The 20,268-nt window shown below is 37.7% G+C and overlaps 2 protein-coding genes across 4 annotated transcripts in view; one reads left to right on the top strand and one right to left on the bottom strand.

The window, feature by feature from the left end:
* The window catches only part of antxr1d (ANTXR cell adhesion molecule 1d), a 27,346-nt gene extending 8,914 nt beyond the window's left edge, over positions 1-18,432 (bottom strand). The window contains exons 1-14 of one of the 3 annotated variants that reach the window (XM_053232228.1): positions 18,393-18,432; positions 12,297-12,368; positions 12,107-12,178; positions 11,910-11,991; positions 11,773-11,803; positions 11,601-11,674; positions 11,430-11,498; positions 11,225-11,305; positions 11,053-11,113; positions 7,939-8,037; positions 7,629-7,698; positions 2,329-2,407; positions 1,126-1,221; positions 988-1,026 (exon numbers count right to left, since the gene is read on the bottom strand). In XM_053232228.1, the coding sequence (XP_053088203.1) occupies positions 988-1,026; positions 1,126-1,221; positions 2,329-2,407; positions 7,629-7,698; positions 7,939-8,037; positions 11,053-11,113; positions 11,225-11,305; positions 11,430-11,498; positions 11,601-11,674; positions 11,773-11,803; positions 11,910-11,991; positions 12,107-12,174 (849 nt within the window). In that variant the 5' untranslated portion in view covers positions 12,175-12,178; positions 12,297-12,368; positions 18,393-18,432. Of the gene's footprint in view, positions 1-987; positions 1,027-1,125; positions 1,222-2,328; positions 2,408-7,628; positions 7,699-7,938; positions 8,038-11,052; positions 11,114-11,224; positions 11,306-11,429; positions 11,499-11,600; positions 11,675-11,772; positions 11,804-11,909; positions 11,992-12,106; positions 12,179-12,296; positions 12,369-14,517; positions 15,143-18,087; positions 18,120-18,392 lie in introns of those variants that run through there. The other 2 variants (XM_053232229.1, XM_026938843.3) reach the window with 2 other exon arrangements.
* Positions 15,461-20,268, top strand: prdm8 (PR domain containing 8). The gene is made up of 4 exons (XM_026938880.3): positions 15,461-16,160; positions 16,608-16,827; positions 17,003-17,234; positions 17,393-20,268. Exons 2-4 carry the CDS (start codon positions 16,612-16,614, stop codon positions 18,460-18,462), a joined length of 1,518 nt encoding a protein of 505 aa, XP_026794681.3. The 5' UTR covers positions 15,461-16,160; positions 16,608-16,611; the 3' UTR covers positions 18,463-20,268.

The raw sequence follows: 20,268 nt of genomic DNA, 5'->3' as shown, positions 1-20,268 counted from the left end.
AATATTGAATATCTTGAATTAATCCATTAGGATGGAAACAAATGCAGTATGTCCAAAACGTGTGTTAATTATATTTTCTTGATAACAATGTTGAGAATCTCATAAATTAAACAACATTACTCTAATACTGTAGGCATGTCCTAAATCCACTTAAACTCTGGGACATAAATGAATACATTACTATTTAAATTAACACTGTAGGTCACTGAATCTACAGTGGTGATTTTGATCCATGTGAAGATCCTCTCATGATCCTACATTTCCACAACATAGAGGTACGTTTAATGGATATTAAAGGTCTACACACCCCTGTTAAAATGGCAGGTTTTTGTGATGTAAAAAAAATGACACTACGATAAATCACGTCAACTTTTTCCACTCTCAGTGTGAAATTACAGTGTATAAAAATTAAGTAAAAATCAACAAACAGAAACTTTTTTACAGAAAAAAGGAAAAATTAAAAAACTTACAATAACCTAGTTGCATAAGTAATCCATTGTATGTGGTGGCTCCAAAGGATAAATAAATATTAGAGATGTCACAATACTATTTTATCTTTTCCAATCCAATAGTGTTTTCTTTAAAAACTATTAAGCATTATTTTTTTTAAACTGAAGCACTTTTTTGCTTTTTGGAGTACAGTTTAACTATTTCACAAAAAAATCACTTATGCTGTAAGTATAATATAATAAAAATCATTCCTAACAAAAGAAAAAACAGTCAAGTCTCTTTATATGTAAACATTTTCAATTCCAAAAATAAATTTCTTTTCCAATTCCACTTCCAACCTTTGGAATTTGTTACAGGATTCAATATCCGATATGTTTTCTCTGATATTTGATCCACCACATTTTTGCTGGTATCGTCCCGATCCCAACACTGAATACTGGGTATCGGATTGGTGCCACCTCTAATAAATATACAGCCTTTTCAAAGCACATGGCCACAAAGAGAAACACACAAAAAAATAGTGAACACTGAACTTACAGGCTCAGGTGGTGGTGGAGGAGGTGGCTCTTTAATGACCTGTTTACAATACAAAATTAAATTTTACCAAATGTAATACTGATAATAATATTAAAGAAAGCAATAAGAACAACCTCTAAGTTATAAGGAAATACTCACCACAGTGCAGCACAGAGGCCAGAACCACCACATCAGCAGCAGACCCAGGAGCAGGAAGATCACCAGTAATGAAATGAGGAGAATGGTGCCATCAGACTGCACTCAGACAATTACATCAACAAATTAGATCATTCCATATCAGCCATGTCAGCACAAACCAACACACAGCACACAGCAGAAAAGATTGAAGAGGGAACTTATCAGAACTTAAGAGGCCTAAGAGGAACTATCACAGATCAGAATGTGAACTTACTTGATAAAAAACAGACTCCTCTGATGAAAGAAAGCAGAGGAGACCTCACAAAAGTATAGAGAAAAGAGAGGGAAAGGAAAACAAGAAAACGTATAAGAAACCAAAAGAAGGGTCATAGCAGATACTAAAAGGAAGTCAGAGAAACAGAAACAACATTAGCAGCTGAAAGACAGCCTACATGCTACTCTTTTTGCACTGGCCTTTTTCTCTCAACAGCAATTCAACTGAATTGTAATTGTTTTTATTGTTATTTATTTCACTTTATTTCACCAATAAACGCTGTAAAGATGCAGCTTTACAGAACTGTCAATTTAGACCCCTAATAAGAAAGCTAGAGGCAACAGTGTCAAGAAAAAAAGACATGAGTAAGAAAGTTTCACCCATCATTTTTAGTTGTTTAGTTGTAGAACAAAGTCAAACAGTAATAAGTGAAAGGATGTACAGTGAGAGCAATTTGTGAATAACAGTCCTGGAGTAAGCACAATTCAGTCTTTATGATTACAGCAGCAGTTCTTGTAATGCAAAAAATAATATCTTAACAAATAAAAATATTTGCAGTATGGGGATATTTATCTACCTTTCTTATTATGAGATTATTATGAATTATATATAAGATTCAGCCTGTTTGTAGAAATAAATCCTTAAAGTTATAACATTATCTGCCAATAGAACAAGACTTTTTTAAGCTTGAAATGAGCAGGAAATGTTCAGAAATGGGATTAATAATCATATATTTGGTTTATTGAAATCATATAATAAGAAATACTAGATAGATTTGATGATATCCAAGATATTTGTACTTGATAAGAAGTTTTTTTTTTTTGATGTAGGTACAGGTCTAGGGTATAGATAACATGTTTTGAAGTGAAATGTGAAGTGCAAATATTTAGGGTGTTTTGGATAAGAGAAATCTGGTGTTTCAGTCATGTATCACACACTGTTATACTTACACATGCACTAGTGGTGATGTGCACTGAACTAGTGATGTAAGACAAGCCCTCATTCATGCTGACCTGAAGATATATCACCCTGCATCAGAGCACAAACAGATACAAATCAAACTTTCAGCCACATGAACTCAGCACATTCCTCCAGTGGCCTGTATGAGCTTGTCTCGGTTTTCTTCCATCAGAGCTCGGCCCTGGCAGAGTGGACTATAAAGCTGGTTAAGACTGTATGTTTACAGTTCTACAAAAAAAAATCCTAAAAGCTGCCTCAATTACTTCCACTGAAGTTTTCCCTGCTGTGTATCAGTTTTCACCATCGGAATGCTGAGAGAATGTAGAAAAGGTCATTAGACTGGCCAGAGCCATTTGGACATCAGATTTTCCAGAATGTTACCATGAGGTTTAGATGTCAGATCAGGAAAGATGGGAAGATAGGTGGGTAAAAATTCGAAACTGCAAAGAAAAGTGGGATTACAGAAGTGAGTCGAGATAACAGACAGAATGAGGAGGAAAGGAAGGGAAAAGTAAGACAGTTTCTAGCTCTTTGTCTTACAGTTCCTGCTCAAAAAACCCAGAAGTCATTATCACAGCAGAAGGGGCACACCCATACATTTGCTCATTATGTAAGATAAATTACTGCATATTTATTTGTCAAGTTTAGTTAGCAAATGGGAAAGAACCCAATGCCAACTGTTTAAAATGAGATTTGCTACTTTTGTTACAGGTTATGGATTATTCATTTACAGCTTATGGACATGGAAAATAATTAAATAAATTAATTATTAAAATAAATAATAATTTCTATTGTAGTTCAATACGTGAGGTGCATTTACTGTGATATCATTTTTTCATTCAAAGAAAATAATAATATTTCAATAAAAGACATGCAGTATTATAAAGCAAATAAACATATAATATTGTCTATTCAGTCTAAAAAATATCTACAACTGTAGAATCAATGTGCTATGCAGAACCCTACAGCAGACAGTTTCCCTATAAGAAAGGTTTCAAGGTAAAATTCCTTAGGATGTGAAGAAAGCCTCTTTTTAACAGGATTTTTATTAAGTCAAGGTAAGCCCATAAACATATTTATTTTCATAACTGCTTAAAATAGGCCCAGAGAGGGTTGTGTTACAAAACCTAAATGTATAAGTCCAACGTACTGACTACCATTGTAAAATGTAACATCATACAATTACCTTTTAACAAAGCAGTATTAAAAATACATAGTTTGTCTAAATAGATTTTTTTCACCCCAGTTTAATAATAATAATCTCAGTTATTATCTTAAAACAAATAGCTAGGAGAAAGAGTGGACCTAATCACTGATTCACAGCATAATACATTTACATTATTACAGTAACATACAGTATATTGATCATGATGACAATGGGAATAAAAGCTGTATATAAGTGAGAAGAAGAATATTGAATAGTCAGAGAGGGCTGACTATTTGATTTAATGGCAATTTGGGCATGTGAATATTTAATGTAATGTATAAATAATAATCAGTAGCAGCAGTTAAAAAGTAGTCCAGTTCTAAGGTTAAACCACAGACAAGGCCAAACAGGGCCAGAACATGCGCTGAACAGTCTGAGAGCACACTCTTTTTAAATTTAGAAAAAAAAAGACAGAAGTATGGAGAATCAATTTACATACACTCCCCACATTGCCCATTCTAAACTAGTTTTACCCCATTTTTTCCTAATTTTCCCACCCATTAACTAGCTCTCCCCAATCATGCAACAGCTACCAGACAGAGAGGGTGAAGGCTAACACATGCTTCCTCTGAGAGACATGAAGCCATGAGCCGAAACACTGGAGGAAAGTGCTAACTGCCCTCACCCATATACATAAGCTCACAAGCACCGCCAACTGCCGTCACTAGTGTGGTTCTGATTGACAAGGTACCCTTGGACTCTTTCTTGGAGTACTCTTGGACACAGGTGAACGTGGCATCATTGAGATTGTACCTCATAATTCTTCATGACAGGGCAAACAATCTTCTGGTGTGCCACTTCTAATACTTGGTCTTTCTTGAAGAATGAGATGTTTTCAGTAAAAAAAAGAGGACTATTTGTGAGATGACGAGAAGTTTGACACTAATTGCCCATTCTTATGGATATGAAAGCTGTCAGTCTGCCCCTCTGGCCTTCTCTTATGACAGCTCTCTTAAAAATGGAAGCTCACCCAACATGAGACATGCTTTCATGTTTGGCTTCATCATGGGCATTAAAGTTTGAGCCTGGTGGAAATATCCACAGCTTACTTTCTGAGGCAATCGTCCTTCCATATACACAAAGAAGAAGAAGACTGAGCTGTCAATAAGTTACTGCAGGGATTTCACTCCTCATCACTAGCTCTCTCTATGTCTCTTCCATCGCCTGCTTCTGTGTGGAAGGCCTGCTCAATTCCTCAATAGCCCCTTGGCAGGGGGAGCAGGAGCAGAATGAACGGGGCTCCAGTGACAGAGCCATCTCACTCTCCATCAATCAGGCAGTGGCTGGCCCTTTTTAAGCACATCTTCTGAGAGCCTTTCAGTCATCATGCATTTGGGTGACAGCAGTGACAACTTTATCTTATAAGACATGGCTCCAATAAAAGTGAAGGGGGGTGACAGGCAGTTTGTGCCCTAAAATCATCTTCTCCCCGCCTCTCTTCCATCTTCTCTCCAAACATCTCATATGGCCATCCACAAATCTGTTAATAACACTGGTATACATTACATCTGACACACTGATTAATTTATCAAGTGTAAATAACTGTGCAGTACCTGACCAAACTAGTATTTAATGTATGTTTTATTATTAGCATCACCATTATCATAAGCCTTTGTAATCTCATGATAACAGTGTTCTGTAAAAGGCATACCTGAGAAGAGGCTAAAGAGAAGGTTACATGAGAAGTAACCGAAACATAAACAATGAAAACGTGTTCTTTTATATTTTACATACGGTCAAAAAGTTTATTGTTAATAATATATATATATATATATATATATATATATATATATATATATATATATATATTGTATATTATAATCAGTTTTCTCTAATTTCTAATGTTCTGCAATTTCTTAATACAATTTGGAACACTGTTTTATAGACATGGCCAAGTCTGAGTTGATAATAATAGTTTATTAACAATAAATTTTTAATACTATTAATAACAAGAAAAAAACAGAATATGCTTGTGATCCATTCTAGTTTCATTTCAGTCAAGTATGGACAAAATAAGTCATACTCTGATAGATAAAAACAGATTGGGCCATGCTCATAGTATCCATGAAGCACGAGCTGGCCATAACCATGGTAACAATAGATAATCTAGGTTATTGGGGAGGGGGCTAATAAAAACATCCAGTAAGTAGCAGTTCTGCAGGCAGAAATGCCTTGTTAATGAGCATGGTCCGAGGAGAATGGCCAGACTCGTTCAAGCAGACAAGAAGGCTACTGTAACTCAAATGACCACTCTTTACAACAATGGTGCGCAGGAAAACATTGCAGAATGCACAACCTGTTGAAACTTGAGGCAGATGGGGTACAAAAGCAGAAGACCACATCAGGTTACACTCCTATTAGTCAGAAACAGGGATCTGAGGCTACACATGGCACAGGTTCTCCGAAGCTGGACAGTTGAAGATTGGAAAAAGACTGTCCAGTCAACCATCCAGACAATGAGATCACGTTTTTCTCCATTCTGATGTTTGTTGTGAAAATAAACTGAAGCTCTCAACCTGTACCTGAATGATTTAATGCATTTTGCATGAATGTGCAGGTGTAAATGTGTTCATATTAACACGGCCTGTGAGCGTGTATGTGCTGATTTTTTGTGAATTAATATTGTATTATGCACCAATGGTGTCTGGATAAATGTATCACAATAAAGTTAGCCATTTGATTTGACATGTACTGTGTTAAAAGATAAAGTTGGCGTAACCCTTTAACACTCTAGTACAGTCGAAATATTCCCTAAAACATTACACTACCCTTGACAGCAAGCATGTTTGTTCTGGAAGACATGAAATAGTCCTGGCAATCACGTCCACGAAGCAGGCTTGTGCTAAGTTCCGGCCAAGCATCTGCTAATGACTCTGAACACTCGGTCAGTCAGCAGACTCAGAATACATATTGACCATGTCTATAAACCAATGCATAAAAAAATTGTATTAGGAAACTACTGAACATTAAAGAAAGCCGACTATAATACACAATATATTAGTAAATCATAAGTTTTATTCACCAGTATTGCCATTCTTCTGGTTCAGTCTATTTACATATTTACCACTACTTAAAACAAGCTACTTCTGTGGTCGACTGGATGTGAGTTATCCACCAGGAAATACCACCTACATGTATGTACAAACAATCTGATAAGGCCTACAGTGGCTGTTCACAAGAACCCAGCTGCCTTCCAGGCCACCAATCAAGACAACAATAAACATGGCATCAGATGGTTTAACCTGGCATCAGACCAAGGGGGTGGCTGCAAAGAGCAAAAATGCTATAAAACTGCTGTGGTCACAACAGTCATTGTTTTATTTAATAAACCACAATTTTTGCTCATTTGACTTGAGTGAGTTTGAAAAACTTCTGAACCAGGTTTGCACCACATTTGGGCCAGATAATAAAAGTAACATTTGCACCAGCTCTGTCAATTCACAAATATTAATACTGATTTAAAGAACTAAGAATATGGCATAAACATTATGGACAAATATGAAGTGGATTTATTCTGTTTGAAAAAGACAAAGGTTATGAAATGTAATACAGTATGATATAGATGATATAGAGATAAATACACAGACCAAGTGTTAGGTTTGTGTAGAAAAAGACCCCCTTTAGCATCAGGACTGTGGTTCTTCCTCCCCAGCAGACAAGAATTGGTTCAAACAATCACAGAAAATCTACTTTGACAAGAACAAGACATAAATTCCTCAAGGTGTCTAGAGCCAGCGGTGCTCAACATTATGCAGCAAGCTTGAAGCACAGCATGCAGCTACTAGCAGCTCATTTGCTGTGAGAGCAGATTATGTAGATACAGGGCTCTATGTTTTGCTGGCTCTGTGTGCTCTAGGCTTATACACACATTCACTTCTTCTCAAATGAGAGAAGCCAATTACAGTTATCTCTCATCTCTTAGAGATGCTAATTAAACATTCTGCACAACACGCCTGGTGTCTTACTGTGTTAGGACGCGTAAAGCTTGACTGATGCGAGGAATTTACAATGACATTGACCCAAATGTTTCAAGGGTAGTGATGTATTAGGGCAAAGAAGGTAGTGATTGGCTTTGACACTTACTTTCCAACTTCATCTATAACTGGTGCTGGGCAAAGCAGAAGTGTGTCTTCAATGTTTACAGGCTTCTCATCTGTAAGTAAAAAAAATGAAAAACATTATGCATATAACCTGGCAGTGCTTGAAAGTGTGTCAGTTTACCCTTAAACTTCCATCACCCATCTGTAGGTCCAAATACTTATTTTTTTTATTGTATATAAACCAAATGGTCACTTTTTTCACTGAAAATAAATTGATTTAAATTGACTCCATTTACATCTGTAAATGTAATTTGGAAGTGATTGCAAAGTTATTCAAACTCACTGTTACTTACTCACTGTGACTGTGTCATTGATTTTGAAGCTGCACAAGACCTGATTGGTGTTTCTGGTGTACAAAAAGCCATTGCCTCTTACGACCACTTGGAATGCCTCTGCAAGAAATATACACCCTTATGGTTTAAATTACCATCAATGATGCTACTCTTCTTTACACACATCTACAATGATTTATTTCTTGGAAAATATGTAAACAGTAAGACATGATCAAAAAACTGTGATTATGTGATTACATTTTTGTATATAATAAAAACTAAAATAACTTAAAAAAAAAATCACTGGCCTATGTTTCACTGGCCCTGAGAAAAATCTTTCTGTTCAGTTCTTTATGAAAAACACTGTAAAGTATGCAAGACCATGAAGCTTGTTACCATTCCCACATATTTGTTCCATATTTAATCTTCCAGAAACACTGTACTCAATGGGAGAGAGTGAGAGCGCATATTTTCCACTGGAACTGATGATAAAAGCCATGTAGTTCTCACATCTCTATGCGTTGTTTGACTGGGGAGGGGACTTCACTGGTGGCTGACAAAGCTGGCTGTCTGACCTTTGCGCTGCCTCAGGCACTGCTGCAGCGCTACTGACGGATGCTAAGTAGCATATGTTAGGAAGAAAAACACCCTCAACCTCAGTGGGTGTTACAGGACGCAGAGTGATCTTAAGCTTATGCGTTTATGGGGAGGATATAGAATATATATAGAATATATATATAGAATGTGTGTTAAAAATTGAAAGGTCTTACTCATTTCAAAGGAAATCTCTTCTACATTGGTGAGCATTCTTTCGACCTTTAACATTTAACTGCAAAGTTCACCGAATAAAAAACTACTGCGGACATGATTCCATCAGTGAAACGGTGTGGTAAGTAAATGTCAGGTGAATGCCACTGCTGTAAGACATACCCTTACGTTATCCGTTGCTTCTTTCACCTTATCGGATAATATCTCCTTACTAGTACATCGGAAAAAAATACAATAATGCATCTTAATCCATGTTTGTTAATACAAGTAGACTACTTGAAGAATACACAATGTATTAGTGTGAATAACTGCATTAATCCAAATGACATGCCTCTGCCTCTCTCTGCCTTTACCAGGCTCAGCGCTGCCCGCCTAACGGGACATCTGCATGGCTGAAATCGCTAATTCCTTTTAATTTCAGAGACTGCAGCATCTTTGTCCTTTTCTTCCCCTGTTACTGTCAGATGTGGTGTGTCAGGTTGTGACAGGGCAGCATGGGGGATAAAGGTCAGTGCTGGGGAGTGCAGTGGGTACTGCTTGGAGCAAAATGGTGAGCAGGGGCTGGTACGCTGCTGACCGGCACCCACCACACCGTGCTGAGAAACTGACAGTTCCCATCCACACCTTAGTCCTTGACTGGCCAGGTCTCATAGAGCCAAGGTGACATGTACAAGAAGGGACTTCAATCACTGCCAATGAACGTTGGGGTGCTGGGGCAATGGCTGAGCAGTCATCAACGCAACAATCACTGTCATGTCAGATATCTGGCTGCGCTCTCATTGTGGCGAGAGCTGGCCCGTGTTCAGGCTGTGTGGCCTGGTCACTTCACATCAGCCTCACACATGAGAGGGCTAATCACGACAGTGTCTGTAATAGACTGAACAATACCTGTGTCATTCAATTATATCTTCCTTGTATAAGACAATTCAGGTAAGAATTTAGTGTTTGGTTGATGCATGCTTTTCCGCATCATTACTTAATAATTCAAGTCAGTATGCAATAATTAAACCTATTGGGTGGTGATAAAGGAATATTAGCCCATGATGGGTTTCACAAAAGAATTTCATTTCATCTGTATTAATTAGTGGGTAATATGTTCCACTAATTATGACATTCATTTTCATGAAACATTTCCATTAAGGATTAAGTCCATCAATCATTGCATTAATAATGTAAATTTGATTGGTTTGGAGCCATTAATAAAAATGTTTAAAGATTCTGTAAAAGACAGACGACAAAATCTCTGTGTTAACATAATCATATGTGATTAAGATAACTGGAATGATTAAACACTCATTTAATATCTCTAATGATGACTCTACTATACTATAATTCTACAGTTGAATAACAGTAAAACAAATTTTTAAAAGTCTTCACTTGACATCTTACATTGTGACAGAAATGATCTGTCACCATTGTAGAAAATGATGAAGTAATATGACAGAGCTCCTTTTTTGTTTTTTTTTTCTTCTTTGTCTGGCCGATTCGTCTTGGCCTACTTTGCCACATTTGATCCGTTGTCTGGGCTCTGTGCTTCTGAATGGCCAAACTCCTACCCAGTCTTGCATTTAGCAGTGAAATACCCATTTGTTTAATTGGCTACAGCTCAGTGGACAAGCCTCCACATAGAGTGCACAGGATGGATGAGGCTTGACATGACCTTTTTAGCATGCACTTACTGCAGAAGAGTGCACTTACAGCACAGTCACTGTGGCAAAGCCGGCAAGCAGATTAGCGCAGCTCAGACATGATCAGTTTTCATTTTCTGAGGAGCTATGCAGAGTAATCCTCAGTAGACACATTACACTACAGCCAGCCAGTTAGTAAAGAGACACAAAAGCAATGCAGTCTGACTTCTGCATCCTAAATAATACCTGACAGTAATAATTCTATAGTCATTGTATGAGCTTTAAACCTGTGGTTCTCAAAGTAGGGTCCAGGGATTCCCAGGACTCCATGAAGCATAGCCAGGGGGTCATAATTTTTTTATTTAGATACAGTGGTGGCAATCACAACCTACCATTATCAAGGTTATTATATTCATTATTCTTATTTTTATAGTTATAGTTAGAAAACTGTTTGACTGGTCCCTTGAATTGAATGGATTTTATCCAAACCTCAATAACTCAAAAGGGAATCAAATAAATAATGTCAACTTGGACCTAATGTGTTCTGTCAGAACAAGGTTTAGGAATAGAAAGCTCTATGACTCTAATCAGTATTACAAAATATTATTGTACACATATTCTGTTAACAAAATTAATGAAATATGAATTTATTTTACAGTTAAAGGGGTCCATGGCTTGATGTTTGAAAACCCCTGTTCTAAACTGTCCAAAACAATTAGACCTCTGCTGAAGTTCTTACCTCCAGCACACACACTTGATGGCTCTGCTGCTAAAATCTCAATGCATGATTTTTTGATGATCTAAAAAGAAAGAATCATATATCCAAACAATATGATATGTTATACACTATAATCATATAGCTTTCATTTTGTTATAAAGGCACATTGAGAGAATCACAGCAGAAAACTTACCGAATCAATCATTCCCCTCAGGGCGTGGAAGCCTCCCACAACAGGAAACACATGTTCAATGGTGTCTGCAATGGTAGCCAACTAACAAACAGTACAATATTATTCCTACAGGTTCTGTCAATCTACAAACAACCTGAACAATACTGAAGCTTTCAGTGAACATAGTGATAGATAGTTAGTTGAAGTTATGTGTTGCACTTTGTACCTGTGTTTGATTAAAGTCTTTCACACCCACACAATACACTATGGCTCCCAAAGATCTGGCCCTCCATGCCTGTACACAGACACCCAACATATGCTAAGTCCTAATAATACATTAATGGCATGCAGAATTAAGTAAATGAAGAAAAAGGCCGCCACTAGCTTGTTTACTTGCCTCTTGCTGTGCTGTGATAAACTGATTTGTATTTAACTCTCCATCCGTTAAAGCAATGATAACACTGGCTGTCCCTGAAAAGAAATTGTCACACGATGTTGGTTAAATTGGTTTAACCAATTTGGTTAAGTACAGTATTACTACGCACACTGTATCTTGGCGTGACACTTACCATAATTTCCACGACGTATTTGTTCATTTGCCTGAAATTGCAAAGCAAGTGTAGCAAAGAATTTAGCCTCAATAGAGTCACAAAGTGATACATCAGGGCAGAACTTAAAAAGTGTAATAAGAAGCATGATATCATACCTTTTGTAATCCAAGATTCATAAATGTGTCACCTCCTGGTACCACCTTCTTTAATACGCTCAGGCCTTTGGTAATCTCATCCCTGTTTATTATGAAAAGACCAGAAACTGTTGAGATTTTATACATAACCAATTTAATTACGAGCTACACTGATTATTTAAACAAGGACTGTAAATTGAGGGGTATGGATGTCTTACCTATTTTCAGTTAGTCCCATAATGATAGCTCCACGCGTAGAGAAGACAATGAAGGACATCCTTAGCATTGGGCTATAACAGTAATAAATGTGGAAAAAAATTGTAATCAAGAATATGGCACTAAAATATCACAGAAGAATATACTCAACATCTCAACAGAAAATATCAACCAAAACAGAACAGGGATTACCTTGTGAATTTCTCTGCAAGATGTTCCACAAAGGAGTAGATCTCATTCCAGTGGTTTTTGACACTTCCAGATCTGCAGAAAAGCACAGTATTAGAACAACCTGTTTGACGTTTACACTGTAATATGTGCACTGATTTGCGATTATTACAGTAATCAGTAATTATTATTTTTAATGGTCTTACTGAAGAAACTGCTGGACCACCCTGTGCAAAGAATGCAGATTACTAATTAATTACAGGCCCCAAAGCACTCCCAACAAGGTCTAATTGCGTTTGTGTCAGATGATTGTGTCCCCTGCTAACAGGGAGTTGAACCCCCTCCTCATGGATATCGTCAGTTGAATTGGAACAGATGGCAAGGGCCAAGCGTAACAGGTTGAGATCCAAAGTAGAGCTGGCATTTACATCAACATCTTTTCAGGCCTTCATCTCCAACAAACTGAACGTGAATTATCTAAGACACTGCTACTAATCTAAGACACTGCTAATGTGATGCCATAAGATAAAATACATCCTGACAAGAAGAAGATTATAAGATATGGCACCGGACTCCTTTCATGCAGTTTGGTTTTAGAGTTATTATCAATCTTGAACCCTTCAGCATCATTTTGTATTGTTACTAATGGAGTAACTGCCACAGATTCTGGGAGTGAAGCCCAGAGCAGACTTCATATATGTTATAAAATCATATATTGATATATATTGATATCTTCATATATTGATATCTACATATATTGATATCTTCATAATATGTTATAAAATAATACAAAATAATACTATATACACTATTTTTCCCCCAGGCCACCACACATACAGAAGAATTCAGGAAGTAACAGCATTGTACTTTGTGCATCGACCTCAGAAACATTTGTTGTGCAGATTTTTTTTTTACTACATCTACTATACATATTTTTTCCAAATCAACTTTGAATTGGCTATACGCAAAAGAATATGCAAAATAAAGAAGCTTAGCACAAATTTACCTGTAGAATACATAAAACTAAATAACCTATGTTAGATCAGTGGATACTTAATCTAAATTCATGCAACATGATACTTTTGATTTTGAAAACAACTGAAATGACATTTTTATTTACTTCATGAACTTTATTCATATGACTAGTATAATCTGCATAATAATTATTTACATAATATAATCCTGTCTAATATGAGAAATGGGTGTATCCTTGAATTATAATTTGTGACTTCTGGTGGCTTAAATTCTATTCAGTATTCTATTAAAACTATTCAGTATTACTGCAAGATTGCTGAATACATTTATTTCAGTTAAACCAAATGAAATGTGTGTGGATGTGTTGTCTCTTCACTGCATTTCTTTATTTCTAAAAATGTTTATCTAAAAAGTTTACAGCACTTTAATCGACTGGGAATTGCTGCACTGAAGTCTATAATGCTCTATATTGGTGCAGAAAAAGAAGCTTAGGCCCATTTCTACTGTAAAAGTGCAAGTTAGAGCATGTTCAGCTATTCACAGCCCCCAGGTGCCGCAAATCTGTGATCAGGATATAATGTATGCTTCAATAACACTTCATAGGTCCTGCAGAGGCCAAGCAGCTGAGATCTGCACCATCCTGCACTGGGATTTGGGTGGAAGGAGTTGCTATAGGCTAAAAATAACCATAAAATGTAATATAGTACTAGCAAATTGCTTTTGTACCTTGTGTATTAGCTCATATGTACCATATTTTAAATTCTATGTCCATACACAAACCAGTCTTTTTACATGACATTAAAAACAAACAAACAAAAAAAAAAAAAACAGGGATTTTATTTTTATTTTATTTTATTATTACATTTTAGTCATAGGGTTTGGTTAAAAGTTTCTAATTGCAACATCTAATTGTAAAAAAAAAAAAAATTATATAAGATTTTACTCAATCATTTAGTAATATTGCAGCTTGCAGAATTAAAGATGATCACAGGAAACACAAGAAATCCCTGTCAAAGCCCAGCCATAAAAGCTAAAATGACTTTGTTGGAAATAGTATTCATCTCACACCTACTAAAGTTTTTCGACACTAAATTTTTTCATCATTTCGTGTACTTTGGAATATAAATAACAGCAATGCAAGCGCTTGAATAGGTTTAATAAACCTCGTGGTACAGTGGTACTTGTCATGCGCGTCACATATCCTATACAGCAGTCTAATGGGAACGCATGGACACTTCAGACTGGTGAATACTTGTCGAGCACCACTTACTTGTCGAGGACAAAATACAAGTCGAAGGCACCTTGACAAGAGCTCTCCTCCTCTTTAACATTAGGCTCAGCTTTTCCATTTGGAAGTGTGACCATCGCCATTCCTAACAGAGCCACAGCCACACCAAAGCTACGCAGAGGGCGCGCCATCTTTCCCCAGACAACTCATTCAATCCCAGACAACACAAGCGACAACACGCAGATCTCTCATAATTCCTCAGAAAAGAAACAAAGCTTTCCCAGCGAGCATATTCCACCCAGATGACATGGAGCTGTCAGCGTGTTAAATGCCGCAGTGATCCGAGTGGCCGCTTCCAAACCATCCTGAATCGCCCCTCCTCTAGTGCACACTCCGGACACAGAGAGTGCACTTTATCGGAGGAAGTTGTGTGTGCTGCTCACCCACACACACTGCACTAACAGACCTGCTGCGGGTTCAGTAATGATTTAACCTACATGCTGCAGTAAAGATAACACATCTGTACTGCCTGATGTTAACATCTGTGAACATCTGCCTGAAAACAACTTGGCCAAGAATATCTCTGGATGCACTCAATAATAGATAAGGCAGGATAGTGCGCTGTTGGCTGCAAATCTGATGTGTGTGTGTGTGTGTGTGTGTGTGTGTGTGTGTGTGTGTGTGTGTGTTGTTTTGTTTTGTTTTGTTTTCGTCGTTTAAATTTCACTTTCAAACAATCAAGATGCAGTATACTGATTTTGTGTCTCCATCCGTAAATGGAGAGTACGGGCACACACACACACACACACACACACACAACTATTCTGTTCTGATTTATTAATCTTAATTACTTAGTAATCAGAGGAAGTCCTTCAGCTATTTTAGTTTTGTTGTTGCTGTTTTTTGTCCCTCAAGCTACACACACACGCGCACACACACACGCACACACACACACACACATACACTAATGTGTAATTTGCCACTAATGTAACGACTGTAGGTTTATACATAATAATAATAATAATAATAATAATAATAATAATAAAGGCTCTCAAAATAGCATTAAGTTTGATTATTGTTATTATTTTTGCTGACTGGAAATTTACTCTTGGGTTCGTAAATATGGAAATAAGTAATTTGCCTGAAATGCCCCCATGGATAATGCAGCAGTTTACACCCTTTTAGTTCACGAATACTGCTAGCCTGCTGCTATCACTTAATGATAATAATAATAATAATAATAATAATAATCAGCAGCAGCATATGGACGATTATGGATTTAGTTTGAAAATTTATATTGTCCGTTTATCTATCTATCTATCTATCTATCTATCTATCTATTTACCCAGTTATCTATTGCTGTAGGAAGATTTGGAAGAATTTAAACCATTTTAAGGAACTGCGTAATTTCCCACCAGCATTCTGGCAGCAGTGTGTGGTATTAGTGTGGCTTGGGTCTTTAATTTCTCAGAGATAATTGCTTATTTGTGGTGTGTGAGCTCAGTGGCCAGCCTGTCTCTCACCTCCCCCCTCTCTAATGAGCGCGCTGTAAAACTGCAGAGGCGCACAGAAGAGCTGCTGCAGATCGGACACACACTTCAGCCTCATCACACACACCACACACACTTCTCTCCTGTGTGCTCCTCTGCTAGACCAAGAGCTGTGGAGCATCCTGGCATCTCTCTGTAAGTTAAACTCTGACTGAATATCATTTATTTTTGATTTATCAATGCTGGTTTATTTATAAATATTTGGCACAGGTTAGCCTACTCAGTGGTATATACTCAGTGGCTATTACACACAATCTTATTTTGGTATAAACTATTTATTGTTATAAATATCCTGTATAGTTCTCCATTTTTCAGACTGTAGGAGTCAGAAAATTAGATGAGACAGAAAATGAAATAGCTAGGTCTGTTTAAAATTATGTTTAAATATATAATATAGATAAGCCAGATATATAGATGATAGATGATTTATTAGACTCTCCAAAATGAGCTCAGTGATATACATTCTTTTTAAATGGGTCTAATATTAATAAGTGCTCAGTGAAGTAGACTGCATGAAATAGCACAAGGCATTAGGAAATATAGCAGGTGTGTGTAGACTAATAACTATCATGTCTTTTTCAGGACCATGGAACATAGTTTAATGCCGCGCTCTTTATGGACCAACGACAGCAAATTTCTCCACCATCATGTCCCTGATTTCTTCACCAGTGTCCAGGTTACACAGGACATACCGGCCGGAGTGTCCTTCGGTCCCTGTGTGCTTCATAATACTTTTTATGACACAATAGCGTTCATCGCCTTGAAGTCGTTTGACAGAGGAGGGAAATCCTATGTGTTCAGGGTGAGTTATTCCTGCATCATACAGCAACATTCAACATTCTGCGGAAATAATATTAGAGGTGGCTATTAAGGCTTATCAGGCTACACAAGACATGTGCACTGAAATGCACTGTAATTATTAGCATTATTCCTGTGCGTAAACACAGGAGTTACGAGTCGATTACATTTATCAACAGGTAGATCCGGATGCACTGAAGAGTTCTCCGTTAGTGGTTCCTTGGCTCAGGTTGGTGCAGGCTGCTGTGGACGCAGAAGAGCAGAACACAGAGGCCTATCTGAAGGGCGGCCAGCTATACTTCCGCACCATCCGAGACATTACCCAAGGGGAGGAACTGCTCGTCTGGTACGACGAGGAGCTGTCTCATCTTTTGGGCTTCAGCGACATTAAAACCAGGGCCCTGACAGATGGTGAGGAATGCTCACATTGCTCTGGGTCATGAATATCGGCCCTGTTCACCATGCGCATGTTCACAAATATTTACTGCTGACTATAACAACTGTGCAAGGTGCGCGTGCACTGGAATGCACACGGTGTGATTATACGAATGTACTTATCTTTTATGCAGGTTACTCGTGTGGGAAGTGCGGACAGGCGTTCAAGCACGAAAACCCTTTTCTGGCTCACTGTCGCTTTCTGTGCGCTCATGTAAAAGCGGACACACTGCGAGGAGACAGCGAGGAGAGACGCGCTGAAACGCGGAGACAGCGCAGTGTCACTGACTTTCACAACATCGCCAGGGACATGGAACACAAAAAGCCGGGCTTCTCAGAGGATCGGAAAAGAAGACACGAGGAAGCCCTGAGTCCCAGATGCAGAAAACCTGTTTTGCTGGAGAAAAAGAACATGGCCAATCACAATAACCTGACACACGTCCACAAAGACTATCCACATGACCAGGAGTTTACGGAACCGACCATCAAAGTCTCCAGCTCTCCAACTTCCAAGTTAAAAAGCGCCAAAAGCAGTGCGTTTGCAGAGATCAAGAAAGCGAAATCGGAACAGCCATCCAACACACAGGATAAAACCCAGGAAAATCCATCCGTTTCGACTTTACACTTGGACAGACAGGCTGCTTTGGGCCTTCAGTACGACTCTAGTGCCTTCTTGCTCTGGAGTGCGCATGCGGAGCAAAAGAGCGCTTTCTGCAAACCCAGTAAGCTCAGCATCACTGAGGACCAGCCGCATCACAGACCCGTTGGCCCTTCAGATGATGTTTCAGAACAGGCAGCTTTGGGATACAGAAATATGTTGTCGTCTCACTTGTTTCAAGGCGACCTGTCTAGCACACAGACAGTCTCACCGGCTCCCCTGGGCGCAGCGGGGTCCTTCCATTACGCACCGGAAGTGTGGTGCAGGAACATCAGCGGCCCTTTACAGCACACCTCCTCCCTCACTCTTCTTCCACCTACTCTCAGCTCTCTGGGTGTCACGGTGCAGAACTGGTGCGCTAAGTGCAACCTCTCCTTCCGGATGACTTCGGACTTAGTGTTTCACATGCGCTCGCACCACAAGAAGGAGTTCGCCGCCGAGGCTCAGGGTCGCAGGAGAAGAGAGGAGAAACTCACCTGCCCCATCTGCCATGAGTACTTCCGCGAACGTCATCATCTCTCGCGTCACATGACTTCACATAACTGAACGATTGGACTATAAAAAATGTTTTCGGACTGTTTTAGGCTCGTCAGCTCATGCGATTATTATAGAGACATAATAGAGAGACATGACTCAAGTAGCTGCTGCTGAATGTTAACAGGCCAAATGACACAATGAGACCTGAATACAGCAATGGCAAATTTGAAGTAGCCCATAGTCTAACATAAGCAGAACTAAGATCCAAATAGCCTATGGTAATTTTCATATACTATTTAGATCCCTTATTAACCTGAAGTGATAATTAATTAATTGGTTAATTGATTAATTGATTAATTAATTCAGTAGGATAAAAAAATCAGCAGTCTAATCTGATCATTTGCTGAGGTGTTATTTTTTCCTCCTGTGGTCAAAGTTCTAAATGTTCTCTAAATGAACACCCAAGACCAGTACTGAACTTTCTGTGGGTGCCATGAATCTCCACAAGATGGCCACAGAGCTCCACAACACAATTTCCAGTTCACATATCATGACCTTAGTTTTCTATCTGTCTTTCTATCTGTCCATTCAGTGAAAGGGGAAACTGAACCATACAATACTAATGTCCCAATATGGCTGCGACTAATAGGCCTACTGAGTTACAGTAGATAGTGCCTTATAAATCTCAGGTTTGAAAATATAGAGCTATGTCTAGACATTTCACTAACTTTACTAGCAAACTGACTAATCCATGAGTAGGGTTTATTTAGCTTTTTTTCCTGTTTTGTTTTGATTATAGTTGTTGCACTACTGTAATTTCTTCCTATGTAGGGTATAGGGCATGTTCAGTGACACTTTCATCATTATAAAGTCACTTTCACCTTCACCACAAGGGACAAAAATATGTATTTATTTGCAAACTTTTTTTTTTTTTGTAAAATGGTGTCTATAGTCTTTATATATTTGGTGATACATTATGTCAGTAAAAGTCATACTTTAAAAACTGCAAGAGTTTGGCTTTTATTCTTAATTGTCCTTGTAGTTGCGAAGTACCCGTTAAAGCTTAAGGATTATAAGATATTTTAAATGAATTGTTGAAAATATCTATCCAAGTAATGAAGCTAGATTTCTGCATATGGAAAGAGGCTAGATTTGCATAATAATAATAATAATAATAATAATAATAATAATAATGGGCTTACTTACAATTCATTCAGTCAACAAGAAATGACTTTTTGTGTTATGTCTCATCTGAATTGAAGGTTTAAAACAATAAAGAAGTTGATTTTTATCATGGCTTGTCATACAATGATCCATTGTCCAGAATATCATTTAAAGACCTTCAAGATGCTTCAAGCTCAACTTGAAATGGTATTAACATTATCCACTGTAATTCAACTTGACTGTGATTGGAAAATGTATATGTTGTGGAGAACTCTGCAAAATATCTTCAAGGGCAAGAAGAACAAATTGTGCTCATCTATTTCCCATGATTTTCATTTGACATGCTCTTACAGGTGATACACATTGAGGTGAACAGATGGGATTTAGGAAGTAAAATTAGTAATCATTACAGCATTTAAATATACTCTAAATACAGGCTAATATCATTCTACTGATACCGATATTTTGCAAATAAATCTTGTGTCAGTGGTTGACGTTTCTCAAAAAGGAACTGAATATTGCTTTTCTTTTTCTTTTTTTATGCCTATTAGATATTAGAGGATGCAGTATGCATTGTCGAAAAGACCCATTATTGTGAAATGCACAAGAAGATAAACAGGAAATGATCTTCTGATTTATTATAAGAATTAAGTCAATTATATACAACTTACAAATTCATGTTTCTTAATGTTAAGTAGGGTATAGCCTACT

Source organism: Pangasianodon hypophthalmus, chromosome 3 (genome assembly GCF_027358585.1).
Source record: "Pangasianodon hypophthalmus isolate fPanHyp1 chromosome 3, fPanHyp1.pri, whole genome shotgun sequence".
NCBI lineage: Eukaryota > Metazoa > Chordata > Actinopteri > Siluriformes > Pangasiidae > Pangasianodon > Pangasianodon hypophthalmus.
This window is presented reverse-complemented; position numbering and strand designations above follow the sequence as displayed.